The sequence below is a fragment of the Apodemus sylvaticus genome, chromosome 3, assembly GCF_947179515.1.
Source record: "Apodemus sylvaticus chromosome 3, mApoSyl1.1, whole genome shotgun sequence".
Classification (NCBI taxonomy): Eukaryota; Metazoa; Chordata; class Mammalia; order Rodentia; family Muridae; genus Apodemus; species Apodemus sylvaticus.
Genome location: NC_067474.1, coordinates 113,700,290 through 113,716,796, shown reverse-complemented (window position 1 = coordinate 113,716,796; position 16,507 = coordinate 113,700,290). Strand labels below are relative to the sequence as shown.

The following is a 16,507-nucleotide window of genomic DNA, read 5'->3' as shown; positions in this document are numbered from 1 at the left end:
TAATAGGGTTGTTAGGTTGTCTGGAGTCTAACTTCTTGAGTTCTTTATATATATTGGATATTAGCCCTCTATCTGATGTAGGATTGGTGAAGATCTTTTCCCAATTTGTTGGTTGCCGATTTGTCTTGTTGATGGTGTCCTTTGCCTTACAGAAACTTTGTAATTTTATGAGGTCCCATTTGTCAATTCTTGATCTTAGAGCATATGCTATTGATGTTCTGTTCATAAACTTTCTCCCTGTACCGATGTCCTCAAGGGTCTTCCCCAGTTTCTTTTCTATTAGCTTCAGGGTGTCTGGCTTTATGTGGAGGTCCTTGATCCATTTGGATTTGAGCTTAGTACAAGGAGACAAGGATGGATCAATTCGCATTCTTCTGCATGCTGACCTCCAGTTGAACGAGCACCATTTGTTAAAAAGGCTATCTTTTTTCCATTGGATGTTTTTAGCCTCTTTGTCGAGGATCAAGTGGCCGTAGGTGTGTGGGTTCATTTCTGGATCTTCAATCCTGTTCCATTGATCCTCCTGCCTGTCACTGTACCAATACCATGCAGTTTTTAACACTATTGCTCTGTAGTATTGCTTGAGGTCAGGGATACTGATTCCCCCAGACTTTCTTTTGTTGCTGAGAATAGTTTTAGCTATACTGGGTTTTTTGTTGTTCCAGATGAATTTGATAATTGCTCTTTCTAACTCTGTGAAGAATTGAGTTGGGATTTTGATGGGTATTGCATTGAATCTGTATATTGCTTTTGGCAAAATGGCCATTTTAACTATATTGATTCTACCGATCCATGAGCATGGGAGGTTTTCCCATTTTTTGAGGTCTTCTTCCATTTCCTTCTTCAGAGTCTTGAAGTTCTTGTCATATAGATCTTTCACATGTTTGGTAAGAGTCACCCCAAGATACTTTATACTGTTTGTGGCTATTGTGAAGGGGATCATTTCCCTAATTTCTTTCTCAGCCTGCTTATCCTTTGAGTATAGGAAGGCCACTGATTTGCTTGAGTTGATTTTATAACCTGCCACTTTGCTGAAGTTGTTTATCAGCTGTAGGAGCTTTCTAGTGGAGTTTTTTGGGTCACTTAGGTAGACTATCATGTCGTCTGCAAATAATGATAGTTTGACTTCTTCCTTTCTGATTTGTATCCCTTTGACCTCCTTATGTTGTCTAATTGCCCGAGCTAGTACCTCAAGTACAATATTGAAAAGATAAGGAGAAAGGGGGCAGTCTTGTCTGGTCCCTGATTTCAGTGGGATTGCTTCAAGTTTCTCTCCATTTAGTTTGATGCTGGCTACCGGTTTGCTGTATATTGCTTTTACTATGTTTAGGTATGGGCCTTGAATTCCTGTTCTCTCCAAGACTTTAAGCATGAAAGGATGCTGAATTTTGTCAAATGCTTTTTCAGCATCCAATGAAATGACCATGTGGTTTTTTTTCTTTGAGTTTGTTTATGTAGTCGATTGCATTGATGGATTTCCGTATGTTGAACCAACCCTGCATTCCCGGGATAAAGCCTACTTGATCATGGTGGATGATCGTTTTGATGTGTTCTTGGATTCGGTTGGCAAGAATTTTATTGAGTACTTTTGCATCGATGTTCATAAGGGAAATTGGTCTGAAGTTCTCTTTCTTTGTTGAATCTTTGTGTGGTTTTGGTATCAGTGTAATTGTGGCTTCGTAGAAGGAATTGGGTAGTGTTCCTTCTGTTTCTATTTTGTGGAATAGTTTGAAGAGTATTGGTGTTAACTCCTCTTTGAAGGTCTGATAGAATTCTGCACTGAAACCATCTGGTCCTGTGCTTTTTTTGGTTGGAAGACTTTCTATGAGTCCTTCTATTTCTTTAGGCATTATGGGACTGTTTAGATGGTCTAGTTGGTCCTGATTTAATTTTGGTATTTGGTATCTGTCAAGGAAATTGTCCATTTCCTCCAGATTCTCCAGTTGTGTTGAGTACAGGCTCTTGTAGTAGGATCTGATGATTTTTTGGATTTCCTCAGTTTCTGTTGTTATATCTCCCTTTTCATTTCTAAGTTTGTTAATTTGGATACTTTCTCTGTGCCCTTTGGTCAGTCTGGCTAAGGGTTTATCTATCTTGTTGATTTTCTCAAAGAACCAGCTCCTGGTTTTGTTGATTCTTTGTATGGTTCTCTTTGTTTCTACTTGATTGATTTCGGCCGTGAGTTTGATGATTTCCTGCCTTCTACTCCTCCTGGGTGAAATAGCTTCTTTTTGTTCCAGGTCTTTCAGGTGTGTCATTTAGCTGGTAATGTATGCTCTCTCCATTTTCTTTTTGGAGGCACTCAGGGCTATGAGTTTTCCTCTTAGCACTGCTTTCGTTGTGTCCCATAGATTTGGGTATGTTGTGTCTTCATTTTCATTGTGTTCTTAAAAGTCTTTAATTTCTTTCTTTATTTCTTCCTTGACCAAGGTATCATTGAGTAGAATATTGTTCAGTTTCCACATGTATGTGGGTTTTCTGTTGTTTTTGTTGCTATTGAAGACCACTTTTACTCCATAGTGATCTGATAGGAGGCATGGGATTAGTTCGATCTTCTTATATTTGTTGAGGTCTGTCTTGTGACCAATTATATGGTCGATTTTGGAGAAGGTACCATGAGGTGCTGAGAAAAAGGTATATTCTTTTACTTTAGGATAGAATGTCCTATATATATCTGTTAAATCTAATTGGTCCAAAGCTTCAATTAGTTTCATTGTGTCCCTGTTTAGTTTCTGTTTTCCTGATCGGTCCAAGGAGGAAAGTGCAGTGTTGAAGTCACCCACAATTATTGTGTTAGGTGCAATGTGTGCTTTGAGTTTCAATAAAGTTTCTTTTACGAAAGAGGGTGCCCTTGCATTTGGAGCATAGATGTTCAGGATTGAGAGTTCTTCTTGTTGTATTTTTCCTTTGACCAGCAAGAAGTGTCCCTCAGAGTCTCTTTTGATGACTTTGGGTTGAAAGTCAATTTTATCTGATATTAAAATGGCTACTCCAGCTTGTTTCCTGAGACCATTTGCTTGTAAAATTGTCTTCCAGCCTTTTACTCTAAGGTAGTGTTTGTCTTTGACCCTGAGGTGTGTTTCCTGTAAGCAGCAAAATGTAGGGTCCTGTTTACGTATCCAGTCAGTTAGTCTGTGTCTTTTTATTGGGGCATTAAGTCCATTGATGTTAAGAGATATTAAGGAATAGTGATTGTTACTACCTATCATTTTTCACGTTATTTTTTAAATTTGATTGCTTAACTTCTTTTGGGTTTGATGAAAGGTTACTATCTTGCTTTTTCCAGGGTGAAGTTTCCCTCCTTGTATTGGTGTTGTCCTCCTATTATCCTTTGTAGGGCTGGGTTTGTGGATAGATATTGGGTAAACTTGGTTTTGTCATGAAATATCTTAGTTTCTCCATCTACGGTGATTGAGAGTTTTGCTGGATATAGTAGTTTTGGCTGGCATTTGTGTTCTCTTAGAGTCTGCATGAGATCTGCCCAGGACCTTCTAGCCTTCATAGTGTCAGGTGAAAAGTCTGCTGTGATTCTGATAGGTCTTCTTTATATGTTACTTGGCCTTTTTCTCTTACTGCCTTTAATATTCTTTCTTTGTTTAGAACATTTGGTGTTTTGATTATTATGTGATGGGAAGTATTTCTGTTCTGGTCCAGTCTGTTTGGAGTTCTGTAGGCTTCTTGTATATTCATGGGCATCTCTCTCTTTAGGTTAGGGAAGTTTTCTTCCATAATTTTATTGAAGATATTTGCTGGCCCTTTAAGTTGTAAATCTTCACTCTCATCTATGCCTATAATCCTTAGGTTTGGTCTTCTCATTGTGTCCTGGATTTCCTGGATATTTTGGGTTACAAGCTTTTTGCATTTTGCATTTTCTTTAACTGTTGAGTCCATGGTTTCTATGGAATCTTCAGCATCTGAGATTCTTTCTTCTATCTCTTGTATTCTCTTGATATTTGCATCTCTGTCCCCTGATTTCTTCCCAAGGCTTTCTATCTTCAAAGTTGTCTCCCTTTTAGTTTTCTTAGTTGTTTCTACTTCTGATTTTAGATCCTGGATGGTTTTGCTTAGCTCCTTCACTTGCTTGTTTGTGCTTTCCTGTAATTCTTTAAGAGATTTTTGTGTTTCCTCTTTCATGACCTCAGCCTGTTGACCAAAGTTCTACTGTATTTCTTTAAGTGTTTTTTGCGTTTCCTCATTATTGGCTTTTGTATTCTCCTGATGTGATTACTGACTTGAGAGTTTGTTTTCTTTATGTTTGAATCTTGCTGTTGGCACAGTCTGGCTTCGAGTGCCCCGCAGTTCTCCCACATTGGTCTTCCAAGCCCTGGGATTCCCAGCCTCTGCCACCAGGTCCACTTGAATCCTTCTTTTCTCTAGAAGCATTTCTAGTCCTCACCTTCCCTGGAGCCCTGCTGAAGCAGTCTCACACGTGTTCTGGTGTGCTGCATCTCCAGACATCTTACTTTGTAATGTGGGAAATCACTCTTAGGTTGTTTCTTTCAAATGTGATCATGGATCAAGTTTTGTTTTACAGAATAAGGAAAATGGGAGAAGCTGAAAGGTCAAGCAGACCAATTTCCCTTGGGAACAACTCTTCCATAGTAGTGTGTGTGTGTGTGTGTGTGTGTGTGTGTGTGTGTACACGCGCACATGTGTATTTCACTTCTGCATATTTGTGAATTCCCTATTTTTTCTTTTATTGTTAATTTATAGTGTAATTATCTAACTCTTAGTAAATATTTTCATCCTTTTGGTCTCTTCATATGTTGTCTTATATCTTGGAGAATGACCTGTAACTGCTTGAAAATAATGTGTATTCTGCTTTTTCTCAGTAGAGTATGGTCCACTAGACCACATTGCTTGGATTTTTTTTAAAGTCTTCTCTTTTCTTGTTAATCTTTAATAGCATTGTTCTTTTAGTTTACAAAAATGGGAATATCTTATATGTGTGAGGCTTTGGGTTTGCATCCCAACTTTATAAGGAAAAAGGAAAGAAAAGAAAAGGAAGAAGAAGAATAGAAAGAGGAAGGAAAAGGAGGAAGAGGAGGAGAAGATGATGAAGAATGAGGAGGAGAAGAAGGAGAAGAAGAAAGAGGATGAAGAGGAGAAGGAGAAGAAGGAGAAGAAGAAGAAGAAAGAAAGATTATCTTGTCAAGACTTTGAACTTGAAACTTGTCTTTTGAATTTGTTTCAACTTGAATTAACTAAGACTGATTTGCCATTAATTATATTTCAGTTTGGTGGGTATTTCGTAGTGAGTGCATAGTTCCCTCTAGCTGATTTACACCATTTTTGGTTATGCATGTAGATCATTATATGTTAAGAGACTGTATTGTAGAAGTGACATTAGGCATTCAGATGGAATTGCTTTCTTAAACCTTCCCCAGAAGTGGATTCTTGTAGTGCAACCTACAAACTGAGCAAAATAGCTTTCCACATTAATGGATTCTGTCTTATATTTGGAAAGCTAATTAACAGTGGTTTTACATTTTATGAAACTGACAATTGTTTTATCTCCTCTGGCAGAACGAAAGGGTTCTTGGTCAGAGAGGAGGAACTCCAGTCTTGTTGGTAGGCGGTCCCTGGAGAGGACCACCAGCGGGGATGACGCCTGCAACCTGACCAGTTTTCGGCCTGCCACCCTCACTGTGGCAAACTTTTTTAAGCAGGTAAAGTTTGTCGCGTAGGGGCTCTGGGGATGCGTTTGTACAAGGTTTCACTTTCTTTAAGGAGAATGGTAACTGTTCTGTGCATGTTTATATTGTCAAGGACTTACAATAAATTTAAGAATAAAAACTAGTAAGCTTTGAAATAATTGACATTGTCCTCGCTTTATCATTAATGTAATTTAAATGCATTAAAACTTGTCTTTCACACCTATATCTTACTCAGTTGTAATGGTGAACTTTTTAATTTTTTTTACAATTTGAAATGATATGTATGGGCATGTATAGCTGAGTGCAGGTACTTGCAGAGGCCAGAGACTCAGACTGCCTTGTAGCCACAGTTACAGATGATTGCGAGCCGTCCAGTATGGGTGTTAGAACTGAATTCGGCTCCTCTACAAGAGTAGCATGCGTTCTTAGCTGCTGAGCCATCTCTAGCTCCCAGTGGACCTTTTCTTGACCACTGATGGCTTGTGACTTACCAGAGTGGTCATGTGCTTCCCCACCCAAGGTTTTCTGATGTTAACAGTCTTATCTGTGGTTTGTGGAATAGAAACCTTATTTATGTGCTAAAACTTTGTGGTGTAGAGGTAAATATCTGTATCCAAGATATTCTTTTTATCAAAGACATTTTATTCTTACAGATCTGTTCTGTCCACGTTAAATCAAATCAATGTTTTTCATGTGTCATTGCATGGAAATCAATTTAGTAGGTAACACACAGCTTCAGAAAATAATAGATCTAAAAAAAAAATCTAAAAATTAAGTGCATTTCACATATTCAGTTTAAATATTGCTTCACAGGCCGGGCGGTGGTGGCACATGCCTGTAATCCCAGCACTCTGGGAGGCAGAGGCAGGTGGATTTCTGAGTTCGAGGCCAGCCTGGTCTACAGAGTGAGTTCCAGGACAGCCAGGGCTACACAGAGAAACCCTGTCTCGGAAAAAAAAAAATATTGCTTCACAGAGCCCTCCTTTCTCCTTTTTATATGAATGGTTTTGTATATGTGTGTATACATTGAGCTTTGATGTCAAATGGGTTTTATATTGTGAATCAAGATTTTAAAAAATGTGTTTTATTGGTCAGGCTCTGGCAGAGTCTCTCAGGATTAAAGTTGCTGAAGGGGTTTGCAACCCCATAGGAAAAGGAATATCAACTAACCAGATCCCCCACCCACCCCCGCCCCCAAAGCTTCCAGGGGCTACCAACCAAAGAGTTCACATGGAGGAATCCATGGCTCCAGCTACATATGTAACAGAGGATGGCCTTTTCTGGCATCAGTGGGAAGGTTGGCCCTTGGTCCTGTGGAGGCTCAATGACCCAGTGTAGGGGACTGCTAGGGTGCTGAGGCGGGAGTGGATGGTGGGGAAGCACCCTCATAGAAGGATGGGGAGAGGGAGGGCATAGGGTGTTTATGGAGGAGAAACTGGCAAGGTGCTAACATTTGAGATATAAATAAATAAAATAGCCAATAAAAAATGTATTTTATGGATCAGATTACCCAGAACTAATTGAAGAACAAGTAGAAAACTTTTATTAGTGTGACAGACTAGTATGTCTACCAACCGTAAATTTGGGGGCAGATTAAATAAAATGCTAAGGATTATCTCCATATCCCTCCTTCTGAGGTTCTATTCTGAGTGAGAAGAGGACACCCTGACTTTCTGGCGTGCTGTACTTGAGGGGACAAGAGAAGAATGTGCTTTGCATTAGAGGGGTCTCCTTGAGCCCTGCTTGGTCAGCAGCCCTGAGAGAGTGGGCAGGAGGAATGTGCCCAGTGCAGGGGTCTTTGTACTGTGGACAGCAGTGAAAATGGGAGGACGGGATTGGCCAGACACAGGTGCTGAGTGAGCATGGTGCTCCCTTACCAGTGTGCCATTGCCTTCTGTGTAGCCTGCTCGGTGGCAGCTGCGGCAGGGCCAGCTCTCTTCCATTACAGTCAGCCCTTTGCCTCTGCAGGCAAGCTGTGCCGTGGATCAGGTACTGTAGCTAGGTGAGCGAGCCGCCCGCCTACCGCAGGTCTACTTAGGACACTAGTATTTTTCGAGGATTTGCTGTTTAAAATATTACATTTAAAATGTAAATTTTCTTTTCTTTTTAGATTTATTTATTTTATATGTATGACTGTATGGTTTTATGTATGTATGTGCCTGGTGTCAGTGAAGGCCAGAGGAGGGCATCAGATTCTCTGGAACCTGGATTGCAGAAGGTCTTCAGCCACAATGTGGGTGCTGGGAATTAGACTTGGGTCTTTTGCAAGAAAACACATACTTTAAATCAACTTACATAAAACATAACAGGCTGCCCATATTAATGGTAATATGTGATATTTTCTTATATGTGTATAAGAAATATATAATGTTTATGTTGCTTAACTATTTCTGGCTCTTCAAATATTGGATACATCTTTATTGTGAAAACTACTTTCTAAGAGTCTTTTGAAATGAGAGTTCATTATTCTGATCTATAATCATTCTATTAGGTCAACACATACTAGTGGTACAGTTTTTAGTCCTAGCAGTTGAGTACAGCACAAAATGCTCTTAAAACTTAAAGCCATAGGGTAGTGGAAAGCATTGGTGTTGACATTCTTTATTGAAAATATTTAGCCAGTACTTTTGTAAGTATTTTTAAACAGCTGGGAAATTGTGTATCACAGAAATGCAAATTAAGTAAAAAGCAGAGGCTGTACTTTTAACAAAGTAGAATTCATGAGGTGAATTTCTCCTAAGTAAGATTCAACCCCTTCTCCCAGTTTATGAGAAATTACTATCTATAGTTGTGGTATAGTTAATCATGTAAGATTTCAAATGCACAACCCAAAATTATTAGAAATACACAGAGATTTTAAAACAAAAGTAAATCCATACAGTAGTTGTAAAGACATTTGTTCTATATATTCATAGCAGTTATTTTATTTGCTTCAGGGGTGCACAGTACTAAACAAGCAAGCACTCCGGTGGAGAGTGTCGGCTTGACCGCTCTAGTGACTTCAGCTTGTCCCCACACTGGAGGTCAGCTGGATCAGCTGATCTCAATTGGTTTCTAGGAAAACTCAGCTTTTCCATCTGCTACAGACCGAAATTCAGGAAAGGGTGGGCCGAGCCAGGTTGCATGCATTGCTTTATCAGTCTCAGTTTGCATATTTGCTGAGTGACAGGAGGGAGGCACATAGGCAAGCACTGGGAAGGAAATTACCTCCCACACAGTGAAAGGCACAGAACAGGAGGTGGCAGTCACTGCTAAGGACTAGAGACTGGCAGTGTACTCTAATATGTTAAGGAAATAAAAGTAAGTCTAGAGAAAGCCTTGAGTGTAGTAATGAATAAAGGTTGAATATCTGTATTCTGTACTCAGTAAAGAGAATATATTGTTTTAGCAACTGATGGAAAACTACATTCATTCATCATATAAAAGTCCTGAATTTTTTTAAAAGCCATATTCTCTACCCGTAACTCTGTTAAAGAACTATTTTAGAGGTAGTAACTCCAGAGAGTCACTATTTAGACACTGAAAAGTCACTCTCCTAAATAATGGTACAAAAGGAGGCTGTCTCCCATGTTATGATTGAGAACTGGCTCAGCGTGAGCTCACAGAGGCAGGCTCAACTATGTCCATTACCAGTGAAATAAGAGTGCAGCGTAGACAGTACCCAAAATGTCCCAAAGCAGGGAAAGGTTTTCTTTCCTCATCATTGTAGGTGGAAGGAAAAATAAACACTATTTCCTCCTCCTCTTCCTCCTCTCCCTCTCTCCCTCTCCCTCTCCCTCCCTCTCCCTCTCTCTATCTCTCTCTCCCTCCCCTCCCCTCCCCTCCCTTCCCCTCCCCCATCTCATCGTTAGTTGTGGTCATTTGGAGGTTTCTCTCTGGTCTTCAAGTCAGGATAGCTGTACTTTTCCTACCATCATTATATTCATTACTTATTTATTCATTACTATACACATTACATATAATGTGTAAAGATTCTGCATTTCAGAAGTTTTAGAATATAAATGTAAAAGACATAATCCCAACTGTGATGTCTCTATAACTGTCCCATGTCCTTGTATGTGTCTCCTTTTGGTTCTGTCTTAGAGCTGCAATCTTAGTTTTCCTTTTATACCCTTCCTACCTTTAACTTGCATTGGCTGTCTGTATGCTAGACATCCAATGATAATTTATAGGCTAAGTAATAGATCATAACTGTGTACATGAATTAAAATGGTTGGTAGCATTACAAATCTCAGATTTGAAACAGGAGACTTAGGAAGATTCTCATTCTCCTGAATACGATAATCTTTCCCTCTGACAGCTCTATGCAGAAGCCAATGCTTATCGCCTACTTTTGTTTTATTAAATACTTTTTCTCGATATCATTGAAATCAGGAAGGAGACCGCTTAAGTGATGAGGATCTGTACAAGTTTCTTGCTGATATGAGAAGGCCATCTTCTGTCTTACGGAGGCTGAGACCAATTACAGGTATTTTCCAATTTTTAGTGCTATGGTAATTCTCGCTGATAATTTTTTGTTACCATGTTTTCATTTTTCCTATTATCTGGCTCGCACATCTTTCTGTGCTTGGCTCCTGCATGTTTTTCATTTCACTATCATGTGAGCTAACAGCTTGGATTCAGGATCATTACCATTATTAACTGAGTTCTAAAATGAGAACAATGAATTATAATTGTGGCTTAAAGTGAATTTGGAACAATAAATGTTAAAAAGTGGGTTGCCAACACCATTAGAGCAGGCAGTGTAGAATAGAAGTGACCAGGAGCCTGCTAAACCCAATGACAGCGTCTGAAGAGCCTGTCAAGCTGAAAACCAAGTCACTTCTTGAAACCTGTCCAATCTGTGCTAGAGTCCATCCAACGTCTTGGTTTGCTGTCCTGGAACTTGTTCTGTAGACCAGGCTGGCTTTGAACTCAGAGATCTGCCTGCCTCTCCTTTGCCTATCAAGTGTTAGGATTAAAGGCATGTGCCACCAAGTCCAGCTTGCTGGCTTGTTTTTTAGTTCTTCACTCCTGGAATGGGGCATTATTTTACATGCACTTATGCATAGATAAGTCATTTTTAAAATTTGATAAATGAAATGATTTCTATATCTAAGTTCTTTTTTATTTTGTTTTTGTTTTTGTTTTGTTTTGAAGCTGGTGTTTCTCTGTGTTGTCCTGGCTGTCCTGAAACTTGCTCTGTAGACCAGGCTGGCCTCTAACTCAGAGAATCACTTGCCTCTGCCTTCTAAGTGCTGGAATTAAAGGCACATGCCACCACTGACTGGCTTATATCTAAGTTCTTTTTTTTGTTTTTGTTTTTGTTTTTTTTTGGGGGGGGGGTTGGATTTGGTTTTTTCGAGACAGGGTTTCTCTGTGTAGCCCTGGCTGTCCTGGAACTCACTCTGTAGACCAGGCTGGCCTTGAACTCATAAATCTGCCTGCCTCTGCCTCCCACAGTGCTGGGATTACAGGTGTGTGCCACCACCGCCCAGCTATATCTAAGTTCTTAATTATTTGATATCTATCTATACTGTTCATCCCAGATTTTTTACAAAATAATATTGAAATTCTTCTAAGAACATTTTATCTGTGTTTGTTAACATTCTGTCACTGTGACAGACTGCCTCCCATGAGCATAAATTACTTAATGCTAATCAGCTTAAATAGAGGGAACATCTAGTTTGACCCATCTTCCCACTGCTTCCACCTTTAGTCAAGTGCCTTGCTTTGGGGCCCTTGTGGAGCAGAACACTGTTGTGAAGCTGTGTAGGGTAGAGCCAAGCTGCTTAGTGTGTGGTCCCCAGAAGCGGATGGAGGTGGGAGGGCCAGGGTTGCCCCTCAAGGGCGTATGCGTAGTACATGATTTCTTCCTCTGGGTCCTACCTCCTAAAATCTACCATGCCCTAGCAGTGCCACATCTAATATCTACCATGCCCTAGCATTGCCACATCTAAAATCTATCTTGCCCTAGCAGTGACACATCTAATATCTACCATGCCCTAGCAGTGCCACATCTTGTTGGAAGAGCCTTTGAGAAGCACTTCAGACCCAAGTGTAGCCATCACAGAACATTTATATTCAAGTTGACTTTATAATGTATTTTCTGCAGCTCAGCTGAAGATAGACATTTCTCCTGCACCTGAAAATCCCCATTATTGCCTAACCCCAGAGCTGCTTCAGGTGAAGCTTTACCCCGACAGCCGAGTCAGGCCCACCAGAGAAATCTTAGAATTTCCTGCCAGAGATGTCTATGTTCCAAACACGACTTACAGGTAAGATACCCAATTTTGGTGAATTCTGGGATAAAATGCTATCTATATATTTTAATATTAAAGTAGTCTAGAATTAAACTTTTTAAAAATCTTTTATGTATATATATACACACTTTTTCTAACTTATACCATTTACTGCTTACAGCATAATTAGATTATTATATTAATCTCGACCTATGTGCCGGGAATAATGTTAATTACCTTACAAACTATCATCCTCATAATTTAGGCAATAAAGCTGAAAGATAGAGATGTTTAAACTACTGCTGACCATCACATTTTAGTTTGCTGGTGGCCAGTATTTAATTTTGGGGCTGTTTGATTCAAGCATTTGAATTGAAAATTCATGTTTCCTCAAACTCTCAGTAGAATTCAGTTCTCACACAAATCTAATATATGTGCTTCTGGCATCCTGTTGTAGGCAGTCAGCACTAGCTGAGTATAAACTACATCAAGAGTAGTAAACCATATCACACACAGCTTCTCAGGCTGCGTACTGCACAGCTGCAGGCTTAGCGCTTGCGGAGTCTGCATGTGAACGATCCTCCCCTCCCCCTGTTTTCTTCTAAGGTCACGACTTGACATTTCTTTTGGGAAATCTAGCTCGCAGACTATCTAAAGTGGCATTGAGGTTTCCTTCTAGACTCATGTCTTCACCCCAGCAGTACCGCTGACATTTCCCAAGTTCTTTAAGCTCAGTTTTTGGAATCATGTTTTACTTCTTTCCTTACTTATATTTCTTTCATTTATTCAACAAGTTCATAGATTCTACTTTTAAAATGGACCTTTAACCCAGTGCTTTTACCAGGGCACCCTTTTAAACCTAGTGCAGGTTACCATGTAGAAATATTAGGAAACACTTGCAACTTAAAGTTTTATAATTGCTGTATACTTATAATGAGGTGAAGATAATAATTTTAATTGTAATTGCTATATACTTATAATCAGGTGAAAGCAATAATTTAATTATTTTACTTAATATAAATATCATAGACTACACAAATAATATTTTTTTCTTCTTTTTCATTGTTTTCAACTTCTCGGGTACATTTTAGCCATACTTACAATTTCTTACTAGTCACCAGTGATTAGACACTTCCATGTTGTATAGCTGCTTATTTTGCCGTACCTCCCTAGGTGATTTTATTTCCGTTCCTGTCTTGGTCAGTCCTTGACATTGTGCCTAAAGAGACTTTACCTGGTACAAACCAGACTGCCTTTGAGTGGCTTCTAGTACAAGTAGAAAATGTATCCATTTCCTTACTATCGTGTATTAGACTCTTCATAATCTGTCCCCGGTCTTTCTCTCATAATCTGGAATTCTTTGTTTCCTTACTTCATTTTCGCTTCAGTGACCTTGAGTTTGTCCTTGAGCAAAACCAGTTTTGCCTCCCAGTTCTCCATCAGACTCTCTGCCCCCTGCTTTTCCTCCTGTCTTCACTTCTTCCTCACATGCTGCTTCCTGGAGGTGGTTACCCGCCTCACTGCTGAGCACTCTGCTCCCCTCCTCCGGCTCTCTGCTTCCTGTGCCACACGAGTTTTTCATTTGATTATAATTACTGTAAAGGGCAAAAACTCACAATTTATAGATTACTTTATTTCAGCATCTGTCCTAGAATATAGAAAGCATAATAAATATTCAGTGAGTTAACTATAGATTGGTAGAGAATGAGGTTTTGAGTTATGGCTGTGGCTGTGCTTTCTGGTACCACTTGACTCTGACTGACATAGAGAAAGCTACATATTGTTTTAAGTTTTTATATTAATAAAATATAAGGCACTTGGGCTGGAGAGGGGACTCAGCAGTTAATGGCACTGATTGCTCTTCCAGAGGTCCTGAGTTCAATTTTCAGCAACCACATGGTGGCTCACAACCATCTGTAATGGGGTCTGATGCCCTCTTCTGGGGTGTCTGAAGACAGTGACAGTGTGCTCACATACATAAAACAAATAAATCTTCAAAAAACATAAGACACTTGCTTCTACTGGAAGAGTTCAGAACACATTATTCCATGAAGTTGTTACTTGATATGAGTGAATTCCTGGAGCTTACATCTTAAGAAGATGAAATGCAGGAAGAAATAAATAACACACCACACACACACACACACACACATACACACACACACATGAATAAGAAAAGATTACATAATTCACAGGCCTTCCACTTAAACAAGAGTTCTTACAATTTTTGTTTCTTCCTCTTACCTTTGCTCGAATAATTCCAGAGTCAGAAAAAACCAGTAATTAGGAGCTTTGTATTGTCTTTTCTTTCATGTTTCTGCTTATCACTATTACTTAATTACATTTTAATAGTTTTTTTAAAGAATTATATATGAGTATAAAGTTGATAGAGTAAAATAAGGCTTAAAATTGAAGACAGATTTAAATCCTACTGCCAGCCTATCTGTATATTGACCTCACTTCCAGGTTAAGTCTGTGTTGTGTGTCAGTGTTAGTGTGTGTGGACTCATAATTATTGCTAACTTTCACAGCCAAGCCATGTAGACCATAGATTTTATTCCTTTGTTTTCTGCAGCTTGTTCTTTCTCCTAGAATAGTTATATTATTTTGTCCCTCCTCTGTATGTTTTATCATTAAAACCTGCTGACATATCAGGCAGTGCCGTGCAGAACTGCAGCTGGCCGACCCTTTCCTGTCCTGAGCTGTGTACGCTGGATGATCTTTAAGCTGACCAGACTGACTGGGTATAGTTTTTGTCTAGAAGGCAGTGTACCATTATCCTATAGATTCTCTATCATTACTTACTATTATCTAGATATTATTTACTACTATTTATTGTCCATTGTTTATCATTCTAGAGATTTTTTTTAACCCTTTAATGAAGTCACATTTCCCATGTTTTTCTTTCTGGTTGTTCTTATTTTACAGAAAACTTTCAATGACTTCTTAAGTATAATGTATGAAAGGGACTTTAAAAAACGCACGTGATAGTGTTTTTATTTCATTAATTTCCTTCATTTGTTTTTGAGATGAGTCTTATCAGGCTGTCTAGGATGGCCTCCTGTAGCCCCCGAGCCCAGGGATCTCCTGCTCTGGCCTCTCTAGTCACCTCACTTGGTGGTATAAACTTTATTCCCAGATTGACAGTTTTGATGGGTACAGAATTCTAAGTTGTAAATCATTTTTGCTGGTATCTTGAGCAAGTGCTGGTTTTTAATTGTCTGATATTATGTTTGCAAACTTTTGTGTCTCATGTTTCTTCTAAAGGCTTTTTCCAGTTATTTCCTTTGTACTTATGTTTTAATATTTCATGTTGATACTATTTAGTGCTAGATGACGATTATTTAGTGCCATTTATTCTAATTATTCATATAAATTATTTTATTCAGTTTCATAGAGGTCTTATAATCTACATAATTTTGCAGGTATTTTTCTGAATATGGAGAAACATCAGGCGGAGAGTAAGAGATTTGTTTGGTCTGAAATCTAGGCACTGCTTCATTTTCCACAGCCTTCATTGCTAAAGGGCAAAGAATATCCAACATGTGTAATGGCATGATATGGATAAAATTAAATATTCTCATTTCTGCATTGTTGTTTGATATATATTTATTAAAGCAGGTCAAACCAATTTTATCTCATACTTTTGCCTTGAAATCTGAATCATCATTTTCTATAAGTTTTAATGTCCTACAGTAGACATGATGCAATGATATAAATGACATATAGAGAATCATATCCGGGGATTAATAAGAATTAGGAGTACTTGAGAAAATGGTGTAGGAGAAGCTGACTGGGGTTGAGTGCAGGGCTAACCTAGTGAGGAAACCTCGTTGAGTGAGGCTTTTATGTGTCTGTCCAGTTTTAATGTTGATAATGTTTATACTCTCCTGAAGGGAATTACAAGTAGATGCATCATGCATGTGTGGTGCAATGCAGTTGTGTACATTGTTCTTGTGTGTGTGTGTGTGTGTGTGTGTGTGTGTGTGTGTGTGTGTATGTGTGTGTGATCATACCTGAGTCTGGAGGTCTGAACTTGAGTGTGTCTTCCTCCATCACTCTCTGCTCTCTTTATTGACACAGGGTCCCTCACTGAACCTGACCTCTCTTATTCTGGTTACTTTAGCTAGCCAGATTGCCCTGGGGTCCCCTCTCTGTCTCCCAGCTGGTGGGAGCACAGGCTACCACCATGCCTTCTCAGCTTTTATGCGGGTCTAGAGATATGAACTGAGACATTCCTGTTTGCTATCAGTCATCTCTCCAGGCCAAGTTTATTATTTTCAATCAGAATAAATTAGCTTCAGATTAGAGTTTTGTATAACTCAGTATATGATTCATAAGGAACTGATGTTAATAGCGTGTAAATTGTGATATAGATTACTGTATTTCTTAGTTTCTTGAGCTTTTGAAACAAGAATGATTTGGTTAAGGAAGAAATTAATTTTCTGGTATAAGAATATCTTTAGGATATTCTAAACTAAAAAAATTACATTGAACACAGAAGTCGAAGAGTAGCTATGGGGGGCACACCTGGCCTGGTGCTGTGTGGAAGAGGCCTCAGTGGAGCCTAACCCCTGCAGATGCCCAGCTTCTCAACAGATTGGCTTCCTGGAGCACGAGGAACAAGCT

General features: G+C 39.1%; 1 protein-coding gene across 2 annotated transcripts in view; it reads left to right on the top strand.

The window, feature by feature from the left end:
* The window catches only part of Dock7 (dedicator of cytokinesis 7), a 208,004-nt gene that overhangs the window by 68,164 nt on the left and 123,333 nt on the right, over window positions 1-16,507 (top strand). For both annotated transcript variants that reach the window (XM_052176813.1, XM_052176812.1), the window contains exons 12-14: window positions 5,527-5,669; window positions 10,032-10,125; window positions 11,752-11,914. In XM_052176813.1, the coding sequence (XP_052032773.1) occupies window positions 5,527-5,669; window positions 10,032-10,125; window positions 11,752-11,914 (400 nt within the window). The remainder of the gene's footprint in view (window positions 1-5,526; window positions 5,670-10,031; window positions 10,126-11,751; window positions 11,915-16,507) is intronic.